Raw genomic sequence first — 23338 nt, forward strand, 5'->3', positions numbered from 1 at the left:
CAGAGTCTTCTGATAAACATGAGCATACCCAACTTTTTTGCATTTTTCTGCTGGTACTGTTATTCATGCTGATGACAGCAATAAGCCTCTTTGTCTCCTAAGGACTACCTACATACTTCTGAATATGCTTCCTGCATTCATCTCTTCGTTTCCCCCTACGATTTTTACCTACACCTTTTCCTCCAATATTAAACTGGCGAGTCCTTGTCTCAAAATGTGTACTACCAACTGATGCCTTCTTTTAGTCAACTTGTGCTACCAATTTATTGTCTTTCAAATTATATTATATCTCCTCATTAGTTGCGTGATCTACCCATCTAATCTTCAGCATTCTTCTGTATCATCACATTTCAACAGCCTCTATTCTCTTCTTGTCTGAACTGTTTATTGCCCATGTTTCACTCCCATACTCGATTACACTCCACACAAATACTTTCCCAAACGACTTCCTAACAAACCTATATCCAATGTTAACAAATCTCTCTTTTTTCAGGAATGCTTTTCTTGCCATTGTCAACCTATATTTTATGTCCTGACAATTAGATTACATCCCAAAATTTTTGTTTTTCTTTTGTTGATGTTCATCTTAAAATAGTCCGCTCCGGTAGCTGAGTGGTCAGCGCGACTGACTGTCAATCCCTTAGGGCCTGGGTTCAATTCCTGGCTGGGTCGGAGATTTTCTCCGCTTAGGGACTGGGTGTTGTGTTGTCCTAATCATCATCATTTCATCCCCATCGACGCGCAAGTTGCCGAAGTGGCGTCAAATCGAAAGACTTGCACCAGGCGAGCAGTCTAACCAATGGAAGGCCCCGTCACACGACATTATTATTATTATCATCTTAAAATATTCGTTCAAGATGTTGTCCATGCTGTTCAACTGCTCTTCCAAGTTGTTTGCTGTCTGACAGAATTATAATATCATCAGCAAACCTCGAATATTTTATTTCTTCTCTCTGTAGTAAATTTCTACTCAAAATTTTCCTTTGGTTTCTTTCCATGCTAGTTCAATGTACAAGTTGAATAACACTGAAGTTAGGCTACAACCTCATCGGACTCTGTTCTAAATCACTGCTTCCATTTCATGCCCCTTGACTCTTATAACTGCCATCTGGTTTCCATATAAAATGTAAATCACATTTCGCTCGCCTTTTATCCTTGCCACCTTCAGAATTTGAAATAGAGTATTCCAGTCAACACTGTCAAAAACTTCCTCTAAGGCTACAAACGCTACAAATGTAGGCTTGCCTTTCCTTAATGTACCTTCTAGATAAATAATATGGTGAGTATTGCTTGGGTGTTCTTACATCTCTCCAGAGTCCAAATAAGTCTCCCCGAGGTTGGCTTCCATCAGGTTTTTCGTCCTTTTGTAAAGAATTCATGTTCAGTATTTTGCAACCATGACTTATTAAACTGATAGTTCAGTTCCTGCTTTCTTATGAACTGTAAGTACTACATTCTTCTGACAGTATTCACCTCTCTCATACATCTTGCACACCAGGTGGAAAAGTTTTGTCATGCCTGGCTCTCCCAAGACTATAAACAGTTCTGACGGAACATCGTCTACTCCAGGAGCCTTGTTTCGACATAGGTCTTTCAGTGCCGTGTCCAATTCTTATCACAGTATCGTCTCTGCTGTCTTAACCTCATCTACGCCCTATTCCAGATCACCTCCCTTGTATAGGCCCTTTCTATATGCCTTCCACCTTTCACTTTCCCTTCTTGTGTAAGTACTGGTTTTCCATATGAGCTCTTGATAGTCATATGGTTCTCTTTTCAATAAAGGCCTCTTTAGACTAGGCATGCACAGCCAATTTTCCATCACGCAATTTGTTTGTCGTAAGGATGAAACATGAAGATTGGACTACAAATGCACACATCTGTCGTTAAAATGTGATAGTGATTTAAAAAATGCAAATGGCTGTATTTCTTGTATATGATAGTTGCACATCTTTAATGAATCACATGAATTAACATAGGACCCTGCACACTAGTGATGCTGTTTCTCAGTCACTCTTGCTACGTGTTGGGCGCACACATTCTGTGCACCAGCAGCATACCTGATGACAAGAGTTGGGCTACAGATGACACTGTAAGTTGTGTTGTCAATTCAGAAAGACTAATTGTAGAAGCAGAAAAGAGGCTAGCTCTCTACAACAGGAAATTAAAAGAATGCAATGATCACAATCTGAATGAGAAGGAATGGGGAGAAGTGTGCCCAGCAATATTCAGAACTGGGCTGAATTGACTGTATCAGAAAATAACAACTAAGTTATTTCATAGTTCACTAATTTTATTCATTTGTGTAGACACTGCCATTAACAAAACTGAACTTTTATCATATTGCCAAGATATTGATCCCTGTGAAGTCACAAAGTAATCTGAAAAATAATCCCTTATCTGTATACCGCAGATATCAGCTCTTATTTCTATAGGCTCATAACATTCATACGTAAAGTACACACAGTGTTAATTGCACTCATGACAGGTACCGAAATTCAACAGAAGTGGAAGAATCTGAAAGACTATGTCATGAGTGTGGACGAATGTAAGGTCTCACTATCTGGTTGTGAATATTTCCAACCTAAACATTAATTGATAATCGTTCCTGAAAAGTGTGGACAGCCATACCCAGGATTTTCATGAAACCATACATGGAAGTTGCAACTGTTGAACATTTTTTTTGTGAATGAAAGTCAATTCATCAGTCTACAGAACAAAGTCTGCGAAGTCGGGAGTTAGCTTCCTTTGCTGTAAAAACCATATGGCAAATTTGTTCGGAGTTGGAAAGTCAGTGGGTAGAGGTTCCTGTACCTTATAAAACTTATTTGGATGAAAATGACCACCATGCAGATTTCTCCAAACACAGCTAGAACTAGCATTCGCATTCAGAGCATGGGCAACAGAGCATATACTACCTGAAAGGCTGTTGTCGAACATCTGTAGTACTTGTTCCTCAAAACCAGGATTGCTTACATTCTGTTGTTGACCTCAAGCAAGGAAATCTCCCTCGAATATGCCCCTTTCATGGAGATGATGATCCACAGTGGCAAATGTTCTCCAATTTAGTATTTCCCTGTTTGGATAATATTCTGTGTACAAATGCCGTGCTCCTGCAGCATCAAAGGCCATGCATGTCTGCCAGTTCATTCCACACAAAATGTTCCATGTCCCATATATGATAAAAGGAGTAAACAATCTTTTACATTGCAAGTGCATACCACTGCTCCATAACAAATTGCAATGAAAACAATTGATAGTAGACATCAAAACGTATGGATATGTACCACTGGTCATCGCACCACCAGGCAGACTGATCACTTCTTTGAGGTCGCCTACCATTGTCAATGTGCATGTGACCCATTTTCATATACTTAAAATTTCTGTTTATATCCAAACTGTCATTCCACAAGAATTCAGTACCTATTTCCAAAACACCCTGTATTTTCTTCTTTTATCAGTCAAATTCAATACCTCCTGTGATATCTAAGGATAATTACTAGGCCTTGTCTTTTTACCTATTTGATCCTCTGCTGCCTTCACTATTTCATATCTCAAAGTTACTGCCCACCTCCGTAGCATAGCGGTAGCGTTACTGCCTACCACACAGGGGGCCCGGGTTCGATTCCTGGCAGGGGACTGGGTGTTAAGTGTTCTTCATCATCACTGACTTGCAAATCGCCAATGTGGCATCACCTAAAAAGGACTTGCAATACGGCAGCTGAACTCCCCGAAACAGGGCCTCCTAGCCAAAAAGGCCATACGATCATTTCCATTTCTCAAAGTTACCCATTCGTCATCTTCTGTATTCAATTCCCCTGTTCTTGTCGAGCATTGCTCTCCTGAAACTCTCAACAATCTCTCATTCTCTCAACTTATCCAGGTCCCAACTTCTTAATTTCCTACCTTTTAGCAATTTCTTCAGTTTTAATCTATAGTTTATAACCAATAAATTGTGGTCAGAGGCCACATATACCCATGAAAATGTCTTACAATTTAAAATCTGGTTCCAAAAATCTCTGTCTTGTCATTATATAATCAATCTAATACCTTCCAGTGTCTCCAGGTCTCTCCCAAGCATACGACCTGCTTCCATGATTCTTAAACGAAGTGTCAGTGATGGATCAATTATGCTCTGTGCAAAATTCTACCACATAGTTTCAGCTTTTATTCTTTTCCCCCCAGTTACTATTACCCTATTTTTTCCTTTCTTCCCTTTTCCTACATTCAATTTCATTACCCCATCACAATTAAATTTTTGTTTCCTTTAACCATCTGAATAAATTCTTTTATCTCATCATAGACCTCTTCAATCTCTTCATCGCCTATGGTGCTAATTGCTGTGTAAACTTGACCATTACGGTGGGTGTTGGCTGAGAGTGTATCTTGGTCACAATAATGTGTTCACTATGCTGTTGAAGTAGCTTACCCATATTCATATTTCCTTATTCATTATTAAGTATATTCCTGCATTACTCCGATTAGATTTTGGATTTATAACCCTGTATTCACCTGACTAGAATCCCTGTTAGTCCTGCCACCATACTTCACCAATGCCCACTACCTTTAACTCCAACCCATCCATTTTCCTTTCTAAATTTGCTAACCTAGTTGCCCAATTAAGAAAGGTAACATTCCTTACTGCTATCCATATAGCACAAATTTTGTTTCTCCTGATGATGACATCTTCCCAAGTAGTACCTGCCCAGAGATATTAATGTGGGACTATTTTGCCCCCAGAATATTTTACCCAACGGAATGCCACCATCATTTAACCATACAGTAGAGCTGCATGCCCTCAGGGAAAAATTACAGCTGTAGTTTCCCCTTGCTTTCAGCTGTTTGCAGTACCAGCACAGCAAGACCATTTTGGTTAATGTTACACCAAATCAGTTGCCCTCACAACTACTGAAAACACTACTGCACTTCAGAAACCACACATTTGTCTGGTATCTTAACACAAACGTCTACTTTGTGGTTGCATTTACAGTAGGGCTATCTTTATCACAGAGGCACCAAGCCACCCCACCAATGGCAAGATCCATGGTTCATGGGATAGTGACTGAGAAGAAAGTTTACAACTGGTCAAATGCAATACAGTGACACTGAACATAGAGAAAACAAATGATGTTAATTTCAGTTTGATAAGGGGGAAACAATATGTTAAATTAAATGTATACGTTGTCTCTGTAGACTGTAACAAACACAAAATTTACAGAAATGAATATTGATTCTCATATGAAGTGGTGTGAGCACACAAAGATACTTGCAAAATAGGATGTTATCAGAATGAGATTTTCACTCTGCAGCGGAGTGTGCGCTGATATGAAACTTCCTGGCAGATTAAAACTGTGTGCCCGACCGAGACTCGAACTCGGGACCTTTGCCTTTCGCGGGCAAGTGCTCTACCAACTGAGCTACCGAAGCACGTCTCACGACCGGTACTCACAGCTTCACTTCTGCCAGTATCCGTCTCCTACCTTCCAAACTTTACAGAAGCTCTTCTGCGAAACATGCAGAACTAGCACTCCTGAAAGAAAGGATACTGTGGAGACATGGCTTAGCCACAGCCTGGGGGATGTTTCCAGAATGAGATTTTCACTCTGCAGCGGAGTGTGCGCTGATATGAAACTTCCTGGCAGATTAAAACTGTGTGCCCGACCGAGACTCGAACTCGGGACCTTTGCCTTTCGCGGGCAAGTGCTCTACCAACTGAGCTACCGAAGCACGCCTCACGACCGGTACTCACAGCTTCACTTCTCCCAGTATCCGTCTCCTACCTTCCAAACTTTACAGAAGCTCTTCTGCGAAACATGCAGAACTAGCACTCCTGAAAGAAAGGATACTGTGGAGACATGGCTTAGCCACAGCCTGGGGGATGTTTCCAGAATGAGATTTTCACTCTGCAGCGGAGTGTGCGCTGATATGAAACTTCCTGGCAGATTAAAACTGTGTGCCCGACCGAGACTCGAACTCGGGACCTTTGCCTTTCGCGGGCAAGTGCTCTACCAACTGAGCTACCGAAGCACGCCTCACGACCGGTACTCACAGCTTCACTTCTGCCAGTATCCGTCTCCTACCTTCCAAACTTTACAGAAGCTCTTCTGCGAAACATGCAGAACTAGCACTCCTGAAAGAAAGGATACTGTGGAGACATGGCTTAGCCACAGCCTGGGGGATGTTTCCAGAATGAGATTTTCACTCTGCAGCAGAGTGTGCGCTGATATGAAACTTCCTGGCAGATTAAAACTGTGTGCCCGACCGCAGCCCCAGGCTGTGGCTAAGCCATGTCTCCACAGTATCCTTTCTTTCAGGAGTGCTAGTTCTGCATGTTTCGCACAAGAGCTTCTGTAAAGTTTGGAAGGTAGGAGACGGATACTGGCAGAAGTGAAGCTGTGAGTACCGGTCGTGAGGCGTGCTTCGGTAGCTCAGTTGGTAGAGCACTTGCCCGCGAAAGGCAAAGGTCCCGAGTTCGAGTCTCGGTCGGGCACACAGTTTTAATCTGCCAGGAAGTTTCATATCAGCGCACACTCCGCTGCAGAGTGAAAATCTCATTCTGGAAACATCCCCCAGGCTGTGGCTAAGCCATGTCTCCACAGTATCCTTTCTTTCAGGAGTGCTAGTTCTGCATGTTTCGCAGAAGAGCTTCTGTAAAGTTTGGAAGGTAGGAGACGGATACTGGCAGAAGTGAAGCTGTGAGTACCGGTCGTGAGGCGTGCTTCGGTAGCTCAGTTGGTAGAGCACTTGCCCGCGAAAGGCAAAGGTCCCGAGTTCGAGTCTCGGTCGGGCACACAGTTTTAATCTGCCAGGAAGTTTCATATCAGCGCACACTCCGCTGCAGAGTGAAAATCTCATTCTGGAAACATCCCCCAGGCTGTGGCTAAGCCATGTCTCCACAGTATCCTTTCTTTCAGGAGTGCTAGTTCTGCATGTTTCGCAGAAGAGCTTCTGTAAAGTTTGGAAGGTAGGAGACGGGTACTGGCAGAAGTGAAGCTGTGAGTACCGGTCGTGAGGCGTGCTTCGGTAGCTCAGTTGGTAGAGCACTTGCCCGCGAAAGGCAAAGGTCCCGAGTTCGAGTCTCGGTCGGGCACACAGTTTTAATCTGCCAGGAAGTTTCATATCAGCGCACAGTCCGCTGCAGAGTGAAAATCTCATTCTGGAAACATCCCCCAGGCTGTGGCTAAGCCATGTCTCCACAGTATCCTTTCTTTCAGGAGTGCTAGTTCTGCATGTTTCGCAGAAGAGCTTCTGTAAAGTTTGGAAGGTAGGAGACGGATACTGGGAGAAGTGAAGCTGTGAGTACCGGTCGTGAGGCGTGCTTCGGTAGCTCAGTTGGTAGAGCACTTGCCCGCGAAAGGCAAAGGTCCCGAGTTCGAGTCTCGGTCGGGCACACAGTTTTAATCTGCCAGGAAGTTTCATAGGATGTTATCAGCATGTGATGCCCTCAGAATCCTGCCAACAGTGTGTAACAGCCAATGCCTTTTTCCTTATGTCCTATTCACATCTATATTCAATTCTCACCTATGGAATTCTATTCTGGGGAACAAATGCACAAAATAGGAATACAGTTTTCAAACTACAGGAACAGGCCATAAGAAAAATAACCAAAAACAGTAGTCATGCACATTGTCAAGATCTGATAAAAACAATGTGAGCTTTAACTGTACCATATGAGTACATTTACCAGTCAGTTCTGCACATCAAAAATAAAATTGATAATTACCGTACAAAGAGCTCTGTCCACACTGTAGAATATGCTGTCCCACTCAAGATTTGTGTTAACCAGTGATGTTATGTGAATCCAATGGTGTAGTGTCGCATGTGCTGTGACAAATGAAATGCAGCTGTAAAGCAGTTTCTACCCCAGCCGCCAGGGGCACCATGCTTTGCATATGTTCTTATGGTTTCTATGTGTTGTTTATTCCTTGGCATGTGAATTTTGATACAATTTTGTATATTAATGTGTAGTTTTTCTGTACTTTCTGTCACTCCTGTTTACAGTAGCAATGAGTAACCTACTCTTCACAAAATACTCACGCTGAGAAATGTTAACGCTAATGGTAAAGTGCTCCCGATCTACTCATGTCCTGTAACCATCTGTTTTACAAGCAAGTAAACAAACCTAGTTATTCATAAACATAGATTTTTAATCCAGATCAATTTCTAGTCTCAGACTTCATTTCAAAGGCCAGTGAGCCCTATTTATGCTAATCCCGACATCATCGTGAAACAAGGGCTAGACAGAATCACAATCTAACATAACATTCACGGCACTCCATCTTGTTTTTGTTACCCACCGTGATAGCAGTGTCCCAAGCGGCCAGCAAGCAACACTTCTGAATACGATATCAGGGGAGTGTGAATACTAATGTTTATATTTGATTTATAACATGTATGGCAATAGGGTGTCTATGCACTACCATAAAAATTGACAATAGCTACAAAATGACACCACATTTGTCATTCTTTAGTTTCATAAGGACCGTGGACAGTATGTAATGCTACATTACAGAACAGTTTTTAGTGAGTCTCTTGTAATGTACAGATATTTACTGAATTCTCACTTTCCTTTAACAACAAAAAATTGCTATTGAACACAGGAAGACATAACCTTTTATGGAAAGCTGTTGTTTACCTACCCCAAAAAGTGGAGTTTTGTTTGCTACACTTTCAGCCAAGTCAGTGAATTTGGAACACAGGAATCCTATATCACTTACCCAAGAATTTGCGTGCTTCCTTTGATGCTAATATTGTATACAAGGCTGAGCTGGTTTCCTTGACGACATTGATATTTTCATCTACCAAAGCAACAGAAAGTTTCTTTAATACACTGCCAATAAGCAACACAACGATGTCCTCAGTCAGTACAATATTTTCATCAGTTTCCTTTTCTGGTTGCAGAACGAGTGTTGCCAAATCTGAAGGTCCAATTTCACCAAGGCAGCGTGACGCCCCAAGCTGCACCTAGGAAAGCAAACATTTATCTTTCTTATTGAACAAATGTGATCATAGTGAGAAAGAAAATGTCCACACCACTTATGAAGAATGAGAAATTAGTCCAAATGACAGTCAAATGCGGGTAATTCAAAATAATATTTCAGACCACATAATAAAAGTAAGAAAGTGCTATACAGATCAAATGTGAATTTTAAAACCACTAATATTCACTACAACATTAATGATTTCACATTTTATTGTGGCATACGTGTGAAAATTAGAATGAAAGTATAGTTATTTCCAGACTATTAAGACTACATCCTTTTCCAAGTTTTCTCCTTCAATTATGTAGGACTATTTTGCAGATTGACACAGCTGTAGGGATGGGACAATTGACTGTTTTTAAGAACTGATTGGCCAGTCGATTGTTTTTTCCATTCAGTCAGTTGTTATAGTCAAATGAAAAATCCTAATAAAATTAGTATCTGTGGCCTTGTTAGATACATGAATGTTTCCACTCACTCAATCGATATGAGTGGTTTCACTCAAAGTGAGCCAGCTGACTGAAACAAGTCTCCTTCGGTTGTGAGTGTGATTTAAATGTTTTCACTCAATCACCATGTCTGAGTGGTTTTGTTTAGTGCGAGACAACTGACTGAAACAAATCTCTATCGGTTGCAGCCATTACCTGAATGTTTTCACTCTCTCAATGTGTGAGTGATTTTACTTACTTACATTGTCAGCCTTTTTGGTTTTGACAATTTTTTTTTAGGGACAAATAAAGTGTCTTATTTAAAGGAGATGCGAATAAAAAGTATACTTTTAAAAACAAAGCATTTTCAAAATATATTTACTTACTTAGTTAAATATGAATTTTGTTCTTGTGGTACTAAATTCAATTTTTGGTCCGTTTTAAAAGTTTAATATCTAATGCTGCACTGTAAATTTATGAATGTATAAATGAACAATCACTTTTTAAAATGTATTTATTTGGTCGGTTTCTTCTCTGTTTGTTCGATAAAAATTTTGCAATTGATTTTAAACTAACTTTGCAGTAAGCTGGAGACTTGCACTTTCAATTCAGTTCAGAACTGGATGACATGCAATATGAACTGGCTTTTGAGACTGGTGTGTGGGGGAGGACCACTTCGTTTTCGACTGGTCGGTCGGTTTTTCTGTCCATCTGTCTGGTACAAATTTTGCAGCTGATTTTAAACAAACTTCTTGATAAGTTAAGACTTGAAACTTTCAACTTAGCTCAGAACTGGATGAATTTCCAATATTAACACGCTTCTTTTTTCTGGTATGTGGCATAGAATACTTGGTATAAAACTGCTATTTCCCCGTTTTCCTGTTTCAGTTGCGAATGTTTTGCAGTTAAGAATGATTGCTGAAGTTTCCAGGTGAGCTCAAATCTCTCATATTTTTACATTCATGGTCTTTTCATGAGATATACATGGAAGGGAACACTGCATTGGTTGACCCAGTTGAAGAGAAACTGAAATAAATCTGAAATTCACAACATGTCTCCACTGTAATCTCATCAAAATCTCTGAAATCAACTGAAAAATTTCACACAATTGAGACTAAAAATTAGAAAGTAATTATTCAAATAAAAGAAACTTTCTAATACAACATATTTTTTACTTAAAACAAAATAACGAACAATTTATACAATATGCAAAGCTACAATGGTGTCGAATGTTTTCATTCAATTACTCCCACAAACTAGTTTCACTCAAAAGAATGAATGAATAATTGAATCAATAAGTAAAATTACAACTGAATGAGTTGCTGTTTTCCAACAATCGAATGAATTGGTCATTTTCACTCAGTTGTTACCATCAGTACACATCTGCCTACTGGTACTTATACTGATACTACATGAGAAGAAGAAGAAGAAGAAGAAGAAATCACATAAGACTCAGAGCTGGGCTTAACCCTCCATTGCTTGTGCAGATGACACTTATCATCCACATGATTTTCCCACTATTTTTTTTTTTTTTGACTGAACTGGACTTCAGCACCTTTTTGTTAACCTCCACCCCCCCCCTCCCTCCCTCCCTCCCTCCCTCCCCCCCCCCCCCCTCCCTCCCTCGTTAACTTCAGCCAGTGCTAGCTTTCAGTTACACGAGTTGCACTGTTTATGAAGCACTGTTAAAGCATGGAGGAAACTGGTCAGCTGCACGAACTCCATAGTGACCATCCGACAAAGTAAATGCTTTCATATGTTGAATACAATGTTCACCTGCGTAATTTTAGGCATATTGAGTCTAATTACAATTAATCTGATTTTTACTAATAATATTTACCTATGCAAATTAAATATTCTTTTTACTGTGGAATGGTATTATGAATTAAGTGATGAAGATGCTTAGAGTGATACTGCTGACTAAGAGAACGAGGACTGTGTATATGAAAGTGGTCATTAATCAGGAACCGATCAAGAAGGCTCAGAAAATGATGAATTTGAATCACAGGAATGACAAATTCAAGAGGATGTATTTCTTCTAGAAAAAAATGGAATAACTAAATCGCAGAATAGTAAATATCCTACAAATGTTAGAACAAGCTCTTGTAAAGACAGAAACAGATATCTGAAGTTATTCTTTGATGAAAATGTAACATGCATTACTGCAATAGGTACTACTATTTCTACATCTACATCTACATGATTACTCTGCAATTCACATTTAAGTGCTTGGCAGAGGGTTCATCGAACCACAATTATTCTATCTCTCTACCGTTCCACTCCCGAACAGCGCTCAGGAAAAATGAACACCTAAACCTTATTGTTCGAGCTCTGATTTCTTTGTTTTATTTTGATGATCATTCCTACCTATGTAGGTTGGGCTCAACAAAATATTTTCGCATTCAGAAGAGAAAGTTGGTGACTGAAATTTCGTAAATAGATCTCGCCGCGACAAAAAAGTCTTTGCTTTAATGACTTCCACCCCAACTCGAGTATCATATCTGCCACTCTCTCTCCCCTATTACGTGATAATACAAAACGAGCTGCCCTTTTTTGCACCCTTTCGATGTCCTCTGTCAATCCCACCTGGTAAGGATCTCACACCGCACAGCAACATTCTAACAGAGGACGAACGAGTGTAGTGTAAGCTGTCTCTTTAGTGGACTTGTTGCATCTTCTAAGTGTCCTTCCAATGAAACACAACCTTTGGCTCGCCTTCCCCACAATATTTTCTATGTGGTCTTTCCAACTGAAGTTGTTCGTAATTTTAACACCCAAGTACTTAGTTGAACTGACAGCTTTGAGAATTGTACTATTTATCGAGTAATCGAATTCCAATGGGTTTCTTATGGAACACCTCACACTTTTCGTTATTTAGCGTCAACTGCCACCTGCCACACTATACAGCAATCTCTTCTAAATCGCTTTGCAACTGATACTGGTCTTCGGATGACCTTACTAGACGGTAAATTACAGCATCATCTGCGAACAACCTTAGAGAACTGTTCAGATTGTCACCCAGGTCATTTATATAGATCAGGAACAGCAGAGGTCCCAGGACACTTCCCTGGGGAACGCCTGATATCACTTCAATTTTACTCGACGAGTTGCTGTCTTATTACTACGAACTGCGACCTTCCTGACAAGAAATCACGAATCCAGTCACACAACTAAGATGATACCCCATCAATGAAGCTCATGCAACTTTTCTAGGGAAAGGGATGCTAAAGAAACAGACGTTATAGAGATCAGAGTTTTCATTGGTTTACAATATATGTGTGAATCTCTGAGACATTCCAGAAAGAATGTATGGAAATTGTGGAATAACTCATGTTTGCACAGAGACTGGTGGTGGTGGTGGTTCGTGTTTAACGTCCCGTCGACAACGAGGTCATTAGAGACAGAGCGCAAACTCGGGTTAGGGAAGGATTGGGAAGGAAATTGGCCGTGCCCTTTCAAAGGAACCATCCCGGCATTTGCCTGAAATGATTTAGGGAAATCATGGAAAACCTAAATGAGGATGGCTGGAGACGGGATTGAACCGTCGTCCTCCCAAATGCGAGTCCAGTGTGCTAACCACTGCGCCACCTCGCTCGGTTGCACAGAGACTGACAAGTTGGCTGGTATCAGAAACGTACTGCAGGTATTTACGAACTATTTGTAAAAACATGTTCACTTATTGTTTACCTTACCACATGTGTGTACTAAGTGTATTATACGTAGATTTAAACAAAATACTTCCAAAATCATTCTTTATGGAATAAAAATCACAGTTGCTAGTAATTTTATTAAACTATCCCACGACTGATTGAGAAGCTTAATGCTTCATCCTCAGGTGCCACCACATATTCATGAAAACATGAATGTGGTACATGAAGAAAAAGCTTTAAGCTTCGAAACCAGTCATTGATTAAATTAAGAAGACTGCTAGCAACTGAAGCAGACTTTTAGTCTATAAATATGTTTCTCAGTTGTGTATGTTCAACTGAGCAAATATTTTGCAAAACCATCCATACACCCAATTCAGTGTGTCCAAATACACTGTTTATGTTGTGGATGATATCTGTCATCCACATAGGTGACTGTGTCAGGAACTATTACGTGAGTAGCAGAGGGTTAAGGTGGGTGTGAAAGTGTCCAAAGTGTTAGGGAATCTTTCAACCCACCCAAGTTTGGCCACCACTTGGGAAGGCAAATAGTTGTGAGGTTTACTTTCAAATGACTCTTTAGTGTCTTTTGAAAAGCTTGTAAGTCTTTACTTTGGGGGGGGGGGGGGGGGGGGGGAACCTGCAGTTACTGACCTAGCTACTTCGAAAGTGATTTTTTTCTCCACATTCTTGTTAGACAACTACTACATAAGAAGATCCAGATTCTTGAACGCCACATCCTACTTGGGCCAAATTGGCAATAATGGTTTGTGTCAGTCAAAAGACAGAATACTGATATGGTCTGTTCAAATAAACACTATCACCTATAGACAGAACACTAGCACAGTGCATTACTTTCTTCAGTTAAAAGATGTAACATCCCATAACCATAATCTAAGCATCACACACCTTCATGGTTCAGGTGTAGTATGGTTTCAAGAATATTTCACCTGCCTTTTCATGGAGCATCACCATGGCAGGATGAAACAAGCCACACATATTCCAAGTACTGTGCAATGACCAATGTCAGTCATTTTGAGCTCTAATTTCAAGAGCAAATCAGATACATACTCTTGCCACACAAAAGTTGACATTAATTTTTGCATTATGCTTCCTGAACAATTGACTGGTATCTGTGGAAGACAATTAGCTTAGCTAAGATTCACACACATAAAATGATGAAAATATGATGTGTTTGTTCAAAGAGATGAATGCTATTTTGCGAGTCAGAACCCATATTACATTCTATAATGCCCAAAGTCTTTACTGAAAGGGTATTAAATTTGGGAATTTTCTCTTGAACATTATAGGTGCAAAAATTCCCATGCCCTTGTCTTCTACAAATGAGAAGATGTGTGTACAACTCTTTATTACCACTTTAATAATAATTAAACATGACAAAAAGGGCCAGAAAGCTGTTATTTATTTGTAGATGATATCCTATATAATATATGAGCAAGTCTTTGTACTGGATTTTTGTTATCTGTTTGTGGCATTCCATGGGCAGTGTGTGGTGGATGGATCTTGACAGCAGAAATTCCTACATCCCAGCAGGAGTGGCATAGGGAAATGACACCATACGGAGTGCCAAGGAGGACCTCAAGAGTATTCTACTCCCACATAAACCCATGGCTGAGCAAGATGAAAATCTTAACAATTAAAAAATCTTTTATTTAGCATGAGGTTAGCTACTGCTAAAACCAGATGTTCATACTCACATGCATGTAATGAAAGTTAAATGACATTCGGGAACAGAAAACTTATTTTATTTAGTAGAAGTCAAATAAGAAACAACTGTACTATTACTAAAGGGGAGTATCAGTAATGAAAATGTTGAGAAGAGTTCTGACTTTGATGGATATTACATGGTTGTTTGTTTCGAAAATCTGGAGAGAGAGAGAGAGAGAGAGAGAGAGAGAGAGAGAGAGAGAGAGAGAGAGAGAGAGAGAGAGAAAGGAAGCACTGAAAAGCAAACAATCATCACTTGATTTCAACTCCAATACTCAGATCTGCTTTCCAATAGGCAAGATATGTTTCTCATATTACCTCTTTGTCTTCTGCAGATGTAAGTCCAACAAGCACACACAGCAACCGATGTAAAATGCTTTCCTCACAATCTTCTGAAAATCCTCTTAAATTTTTAAGTGACAGGTATAGATCCCTCAGTTCTGTCTTTCTTAACGAAAGCTGCATAAAAAAAAGAGAAAGGTAACTTCAGTTATTTCAACAGAAGAATTACATTTCACTGTAAATTTCTGCTTCATGTGATACCATTTTGAATGATTCTATTGGTGTATATGATATTCTAAAAATTGGAACTGCCGACAAACAACATCTAATTTTGAATCCTATTAGTCCTAACTGTAAAGAATAAAGCTTATATATAATAATCAATCACATTATATCTAGTGATATGAAATAAATTATGATATAACTGTATGTCTTTTCTGATGTGATTGGGGAAAGATCAATATCCAGCTCTCCGGGTGAGTCAGGCCACACAATCTTTTGACAACCATTCTAGTCATAATCTTAAGGTGCTGCAGTTCACAATAACTGCTCTTCTTTTCAAGAACAGAGAGGATGGGTAGGTCTATCACTGAAATATTATGCAGCGAGTGGGAAGGGTGTCGGTGGGGGGAACTGGGAGGGAAGAGGAGAAATAAAAAAATTAAAATTAAAAAAATGCTATCATTTCTTTCGGAAACAATTCTACAAGCATATATGGTACTTTTGTGGCTAACAGCAGTCAATTAGTAACATTCAGAGATGAAATGATGTCTATCAATTACATTATATTTATTCCTGACATCGAAGATTACATTTATTTACACTTTGAAAGGAAATGCTTTATATCAAACCCAATAAATGTAGCAAATTACAGAAAAAAACTCTGCAGCCATAAACTGTTAAAAGTCATTCAAAAGAAAGTACTGTCACATAATATCAAACTTCTCTTCTGAAACTTTATGCTATAGGTCCATCAGTACTTCACTACAATATGAAAACAGCCACCCAATGTCTAAATTTGAATGCACAAGACAAACTTCCTTCAGCACAACATGAGATGTCTCAAACACCTTGCTAGCATGGAAAGTTGCTTTTCCAGTAAGTTTTGTGGAGAGATTTTTGGCCCTTCAGAATATTTTACACAGCCCACTTGCCATTATAGGTACATACAACAGTCTCTCTGCCGTATCAGCATTAAAAGAATTCATTACCATCCCATGGTTGATTCAAGAACCTAGAGCTGTGAACACAGCCTTAATAGGCTGGTCTGTGACCATATGAGATGATAGCATAATTTGGAGGCCAACTCAGTGCATTTCAGTGTTTCCTTTACCTTTGCCTAAAGTATTCATCCCTTCATGTTTCTCAAAAGTTTATTAGTCTAATCACTAAAAATTCATTCTCCTACAACAATGAAATAATTTTCATTTTTAACTCTGAATACAGGCTTAGTTTTATCCACAGACTAAGATTTCCCAACTTTTTGCGCAACAAACACACTGACAGGCAAAAAGAGTGAAGCACCTAGAAGCCATGTAAGATATCAATAAAAACTGGTGCACCTCTGGCAGGTGTGTAAGCAATTAGGTTTTGAATACTCTGTGACATTTAGAATGACCATCAGAATGCCATATTGTTGTTCATGTTTACTTTTGCTGCCAGGCCAGGTAGGGTATATAAAGGACATGAACAGTGTCAGATGTTGAATGATCACTGTGTAGGATGTGGAGAAGCTGTAGGCTTGTATGAGGCAGTGCTACCAGCACCTGAATTAGTTTGAAAGAGAATTTATTGTGGATCTCGATTCGGCCGGTTGGTCAAATCGTTCTTCATAATGACGTGTGGGGAATTTGGAAGTGGCAGTGACCCAAAGTTGGAATGTAGGGTTACATGAAGTCAAGCACACTTGTCACCAAGGTTCCAGTCAGCCTCATCTGACCACAACAAGGGAGGATCGCCATATCATGCACCAAACATATTGTAACCCTTGATGTTGGTGCCTAACATATAAGAACAAGTAACAAGCTCCCTGCAACTGTCTGTGGCATCCTGCACCCCTGCTTGGAGACTTAGAACAGTCAGATTAGTAGATTGCTATCCCGTGTGTAGGTATCATAAACATCAAAATACAAACAGCTGCATATAGAGTGATGTTGCAACTGGAAGCATGGTCTACATATGAATCATGTCACACTGCATTCAGGAATGATTCACGTCTCTACATCCCCATGTGATTTATCATTGGTGAGCTCGGGATAGGTACCATCTTCCAACATTTTCAAGTGACTTCACAGCTGGTAGTGACTGATGGAACTCTGACATCCCAACAGAATGCCATGCACATCTTGCGTCCTCATGTGTTACTTCTCATGCAACAGTTTTGTGGCACCAATTTTCAACAAGACAATGCATTTGTGTATTTGAACCATCTGTGTGATGTTGAGGTACTCCCATGACCAGCTAGATCCCCATATCTGTCTCTGATAGAACATGTGTGGAACTAGCTTGAATGACAATTCCTTCTAGTGCCAGTACTGAAGATATCAAGGACTAGTTACAACAGTTGTGGACCACTTGCCTCAGAAGAGCAGACAATGGCTTTATGACACCCTTCCAAACCAATGCATACATTCAGACCACAGGGATTTCAAAGTCATATTGATAAATGGACTCATACTGTCAAGTTCTTTCAAAATTTGACTCTTTTTTTATAAACACTTAAATAACATAACAAACCATTTCAACCAGTAAAGTTTAATTTCATTTCCTCCTCTACTTCTATGGTCATGCTGTGTAGTACCTTAATGATGGGATTCAAAGAGGTCTTTAATGTTGTGGACCAGTTAAACTGCATTGCCTATTAGACAACAGGACACACGCTGAATTGAGATGGCTGAAATGCTAACCATTTCTGCAGAACGTACTAATGTATGTGTCCTGTCTCCAGTCATTCAAGATGTTCAGTTTTTTTTTTCTGAATATGTGGAGGGTGTTGTGTTGATAGCATTATCCGTTGCAAAGGAATGGGTCTTGGTTTGGTTGAAAGGTACTAGATGTCATAATCTGCAAAATTAAAGTGCCCTATCTCATGTTTTTCACAGTTATACTTGTGTATTATGAAGATATCTCATTTGACTGATGCGCCATATGAAAGTTATCTCAAAAACATACCATTTTTTGTACATCATGTTGTGGAAAAGTAGGGGGAAATATTTCATCAACATCTAAAATTGTTACTAAAATATGGTCGATTTTACATGCCATCTAGAGTCATAGTTTTCATGCAGATAATCAACCGTTGGTGTATTTAAAGATTATATGCTATTCTCAGAGTCCAATTTCTGCATTATTTAACTATCAGTTATTAATTTCAGGAATCTGCTGTCCTCAGCTTTACATTATTATATGGGAATGGCAAAAAATGCCAAATTTTGCACCATTTTGTACAAACTGCCAATTTTACATTATGTTGCTAAAAATCACAAGTTTTGCATTATTTTTTTGCTTTATTATTTACATGAAATTTTCCTGTCCCTAACAGCATTGATGTTAGTGTTCATTTTTGTCAGCAAGACTTAAGGTTTCAAAGATTTGATAAAGGAGTTGAAAAGGTGATTTCTGTAATTTAAAACCTCTGTCAGTGTCACCTCTGCTTAAACTGTTATTGTTCTGCAACTGATTAGCTACATCATTACAGAAATTACACAAGCAGAGCGTATATAAACAAATGCTTCAGCTACAATAAAACTGACACACAACTATCAAGGTTGTTTTTGTATGATTGCTTTATATCTTAAAGGTGAAATGAGAAAAAATATTGACTGTATTTGAGGACTTATGCTCTCATTATACTGAGTGCAAGGGACATAAAACAATACAGAATATCAGTAATTATAGAATAACACAAACACAATGTGTGAAAGGTGTGCTTTATTACCTGCAAATAAAGATGTTTTAATCTCTCCACATGGCAGCTAGAGTACATTTCAGCTTCCAAGAAATATTTTATTTCTTCCTCCAATGTATATTGTTTTCCTCCATAGACTGTCCGCTGATATACTTTCTGAATCTCGTTAAATTTAGGTTGAGCTGGAAAGGGACCTAAAAGTCTGATTCCTGATGAGAGACACTCAGCATTTTTCACTATTATAAATTCAAGTACTCTGCAAGCTTCTGCAGCTACATACCCACCAGATTTGACAACTGGTACCAGAACACTAGTGCACATTCCAAGAAACTTTTCTACAATCACTGCTTTAACTGGAAGACATTTATCAAGAAAGTGCAAAAGACAATTACATGCCGCAATTGACAAAACTTCTTGGTTTTGTTGGTATGCTTGTCTCACAATATTAATAAGTTGGTGGATAACTTCTCGTATAACAAAAGTTGACAATGCATTCAGAGAACTTTCTGTTAGATTACATCCCAGCAAGTCAGCAAATGCAGCATATCGATGAAGTGATATTATCATCTCTTCACAAGTCAGCTGTTGATGAATATCGACTGCCAGCTGAAGTAATATCTTCTGAATTACTCTAGGTTTGTTTTTTGACAAGAACAGTATCAATTTCACTTCTGGTGCCTGTGAGTTCTTCTGTAAAATAACGAACAAGAGACATAGAACAAGACAGTATAAATTCAAAATACAGTTTTACATAACACAATCATATAACTGGAACAAGGAGAAATGTAAGACTTACATTATAACAATTACTCATCAGTCAAGACCAATGAAAAATAGACTAACTTCAATTACAAGAGACAATCACAAATATCCTTTGTTATGGCACTGGACCAAAAAGAGGAACAATATAAAAGGTGCAACAGTCAGCAGACCTCACTCACAAATACTCTGTGCCTACCAAAACATTACTCTTTGTTTTGTCCAATGCAGGAAAAAAAAACCCCTCCACCAACAATACGATGATGTGGTTAATATGATGATTTTATTCCTATATTCGTATTGTCCTTAATTTTGAAAAAGGAATTATAGATCTACGGAGTGCTTATAATTAAACTTTCGGTAATTGAACCCCTGCTTCAGCCCTATAGTTTTGTAAAGCTCCAATAGGTGGCAGCACTACATGTAACCTTCAAAATATCACCTGTAATGAAGGTGCATTTCAAGCAGAGAGATGCCACCCAGTTTCTTTTGGCCTTAAACCAGAGCATCGCAGATATTCATAGGCATTTGCAGACTGTTTTCAGAGCCATGGCAGTGAACAAAATCATGGCGAGTCATAGGACAGGACATCTCTCATCATAACAAGGTTGCATAAACATGTCCGATTTCCCCCATTTGGCCGGCTGCACTCAGCTGTCACTTCTGCAATGTTGGAACAAGTATTACACTCATTCGAGATGATGCACAGATCACAATCAAACTCCTCACTGCACAACTGTGTTGGCAGTGCTGACAAACTTGTTGACCAGCTGTGGTTCTCAAAGGTCTGTGCCTGCTGGGTTTTTCGTCGGTAAACAGAAGAACATAAAGAGCAACAGAGGACCATCTGTGCAGAGTTTCTTGTGTGTTATGAGGGTGACCATGACAATTTTTTGTCAAACATCATCACATGGGTTCATCACTTCGAATTGAAAACAAAATGGCAATCCATGGATGGTGCCACACCACTTCTCCTCTGTAGAAAAAGTTTAAAGTGCACCCTCAGCTGGTAATGTCACTGTGATGGTCTTTTGAGACTTCGAAGAGTTTATTCTGCTTGATGTCCTCCGTCATGGTGCAGCAATCAACTCTGAAGTGTATTGTGCTACCCACAGGAACCTGAAGAATTTGACTTCAGCATGTTCAACACAAAAATGCAAACACACTTCTCCTTCTCCATGATAACACATGACCCCACACAAGTCTCCATACCTGAGAGCAGCTCACAAAACTTCACTCGCCTTTTCTTCCTTATCCACCCTACAGCCTCTGAGTCCCATCTGTTTGGCCCAATGAAGGATGCACTCTGCACAAAACAGTACATGGATGATGGGGAGGCTGCTGATGCAGCAAGACATTGGCTCCGACTTTGACCAGTAGAGTCCTCCAAGTAAGATGGTGTAAGGTCATGGCATTGAACGGAGATTATGTGGAATAATAGAGTTTTGTAGCCTAAAGAGTGGGAAATAACACCGAGTATTGTGATCCCGAATAAAACCAGCCTCCTTTTTGTGAGTAACAATGTATTAAAGGGATACAGATTGTCCTTTTTCTGCAATGAGGATGAAAAACATGATTCCAAATTCTGAATTCACTTGTGACGTGGGGATTCTATATCTACATCTACAGCTACGTCCATATTCTGCAAGCCACCTGATGGTGTGTGGCAGAGGGTACCTTGAGTACCTCTATCGGTTCTCCCTGCTATTCCAATCTCGTATTGTTCGTGGAAAGAAAGACTGTCAGTATGCCTCTGTGTGGGCTCTAATCTCTCTGATTTTATCCTCATGGTCTCTTTGCGAGATATACATAGGAGGGAGCAATATACTGCTTGACTCCTCAGTGAAGGTATGTTCTCGAAACTTCAACAAAAGTCCGTTCCGAGCTACTGAGCACGTATATTGCAGAGTCTTCCACTGGAGTTTATCTATCATCTCCATAACGCTTTCACAATTGCTAAATGATCCTGTAACGAAGTGCGGTGTTCTCTGTTGGATCTTCTCTCTCTTCTATCAACCCTAACTGGTACGGACACCACACCCGTGAGCAGTATTCAAGCAGTGGGCAAACAAGTGTACTGTAACCTACTTCCTTTGTTTCCGGACTGACTTCCTTAGGATTCTTCCAATGAATCTCAGTCTGGCATCTGCTTTACCAAATTGCTTCCGAGAGAGGGCAACGGCCAGCTGCATCACAAATTGTTGAAAAAATTACTGTTGTCAAGATTGTTGGACACAATGTGCGATCTTCAGACAGTGCACAAGGTTTGTCACAGGAACAGTACATTTCATGGACCACAGTTTGAAAACTGCTGCAAACAACTGTCAAATGGTGTTTCTAGTGAGATTCCTGTCTGTTAAGAATGCAGATGGTCAGCACATTCAGTAACATTTGTAAACTGGAATGTAAACAAGGTATGCAATTAACAAATGTTACCCTGTCTTGTGAAAATTAAAATAAGTTTCTTTCAATGATTTGTTTGTTATTTCCATTCCACGTGTCCATACAAATGCTCCCAAAATGTTTGATTGTCCAACAATCTTCTGTTTCCCAAGGGGGGACCTCTCAAATACTGAGAGTTTTATTGTAACCATGTTGTTGATCTCTAATTGTAAGTCAATCTACTGTATGTGGTGAGTGTAATTTGCATAATATGTCCCCCCCCCCCCAAAATCAATCTTTTTATTAACTGTGCTAGACATTTACATCTATGTGTACATCCAAACCAATGTGAAATGTGTTGCTGACAGTACATCGCACTGTACCAGTTATTAGTAGTTTTCTCCATTCTATTCACTTAAAATTCATCAGAAAAATGATTGCTTGAATGCCTCTGTGCATGCTGTAATTGTGAGAGGCGCTCAGAATTAAAGGTACGAAATAACACTGTGGGTAGAACTGAAGTCTTTATTCAAGAGTAATCACCAGAGATCTGACCACAAACATCCCACTGTTTCATGATGAACTTTGTCATTACACTTTATGTGATATTGCAGATGTATGGATGTGCATTACTGTGGAGCAGAATCCCCTCCATCAGAAGCCCAGGTCGCTTGTCCTTGATGGATTTGCATAGGCTACAAAGTGTCTAACAGTACACATCGCTGTTAAGGTTTTTTTTTTGCGCTAGAAGAATTTAATGAGTACATGAGTATCAGAGCTCAGATGTAAAAAAATATAGGGAGGTGACAGCACTAGATTTGTGTCTCTAGATGTCTCACTATGTTATTCCAAAGAGCCATAAGCAAATTTCAACTGGTTTGCTTGTTGTAATGTTTTGTAGCTTTCCATTTGAACACTCCTAATACTCTAATCTCACCTTAGCAATCTGTATGGGAATGACATGTATGGGGTTGTAATACACAGGGTGGTCAGAAAAAGTATGAAAATTTTGCAATGTTGGTTGTGCTGAGAAATAATTGTTAAGGAAAAAATTTAATATGTTGTGCAGTTTCCAAGTTAATTGGTACTGAAATTTGCCAACCAGGGCACTGTGCACAAAACTTCAAGTGGCCTGCCAGATACAATTAGTGTCAGTTGTTCTCATAGCATAGATGATATCGCTCAAGACTGCTCTGTCTTTGGCTTGGGTTCGATTCTTACTACTGT

At 39.5% G+C, this 23338-nt stretch overlaps 1 protein-coding gene across 3 annotated transcripts in view; it reads right to left on the reverse strand.

The window, feature by feature from the left end:
- The window catches only part of LOC126328921 (serine-protein kinase ATM), a 458551-nt gene that overhangs the window by 170067 nt on the left and 265146 nt on the right, over positions 1-23338 (reverse strand). For 2 of the 3 annotated variants that reach the window (XM_049996079.1, XM_049996080.1), the window contains exons 25-27: positions 19001-19660; positions 15100-15240; positions 8715-8961 (exon numbers count right to left, since the gene is read on the reverse strand). In XM_049996079.1, the coding sequence (XP_049852036.1) occupies positions 8715-8961; positions 15100-15240; positions 19001-19660 (1048 nt within the window). The remainder of the gene's footprint in view (positions 1-8714; positions 8962-15099; positions 15241-19000; positions 19661-23338) is intronic. The other variant, XM_049996081.1, reaches the window with a different exon arrangement.

Source organism: Schistocerca gregaria, chromosome 2, assembly GCF_023897955.1.
Source record: "Schistocerca gregaria isolate iqSchGreg1 chromosome 2, iqSchGreg1.2, whole genome shotgun sequence".
Classification (NCBI taxonomy): Eukaryota; Metazoa; Arthropoda; class Insecta; order Orthoptera; family Acrididae; genus Schistocerca; species Schistocerca gregaria.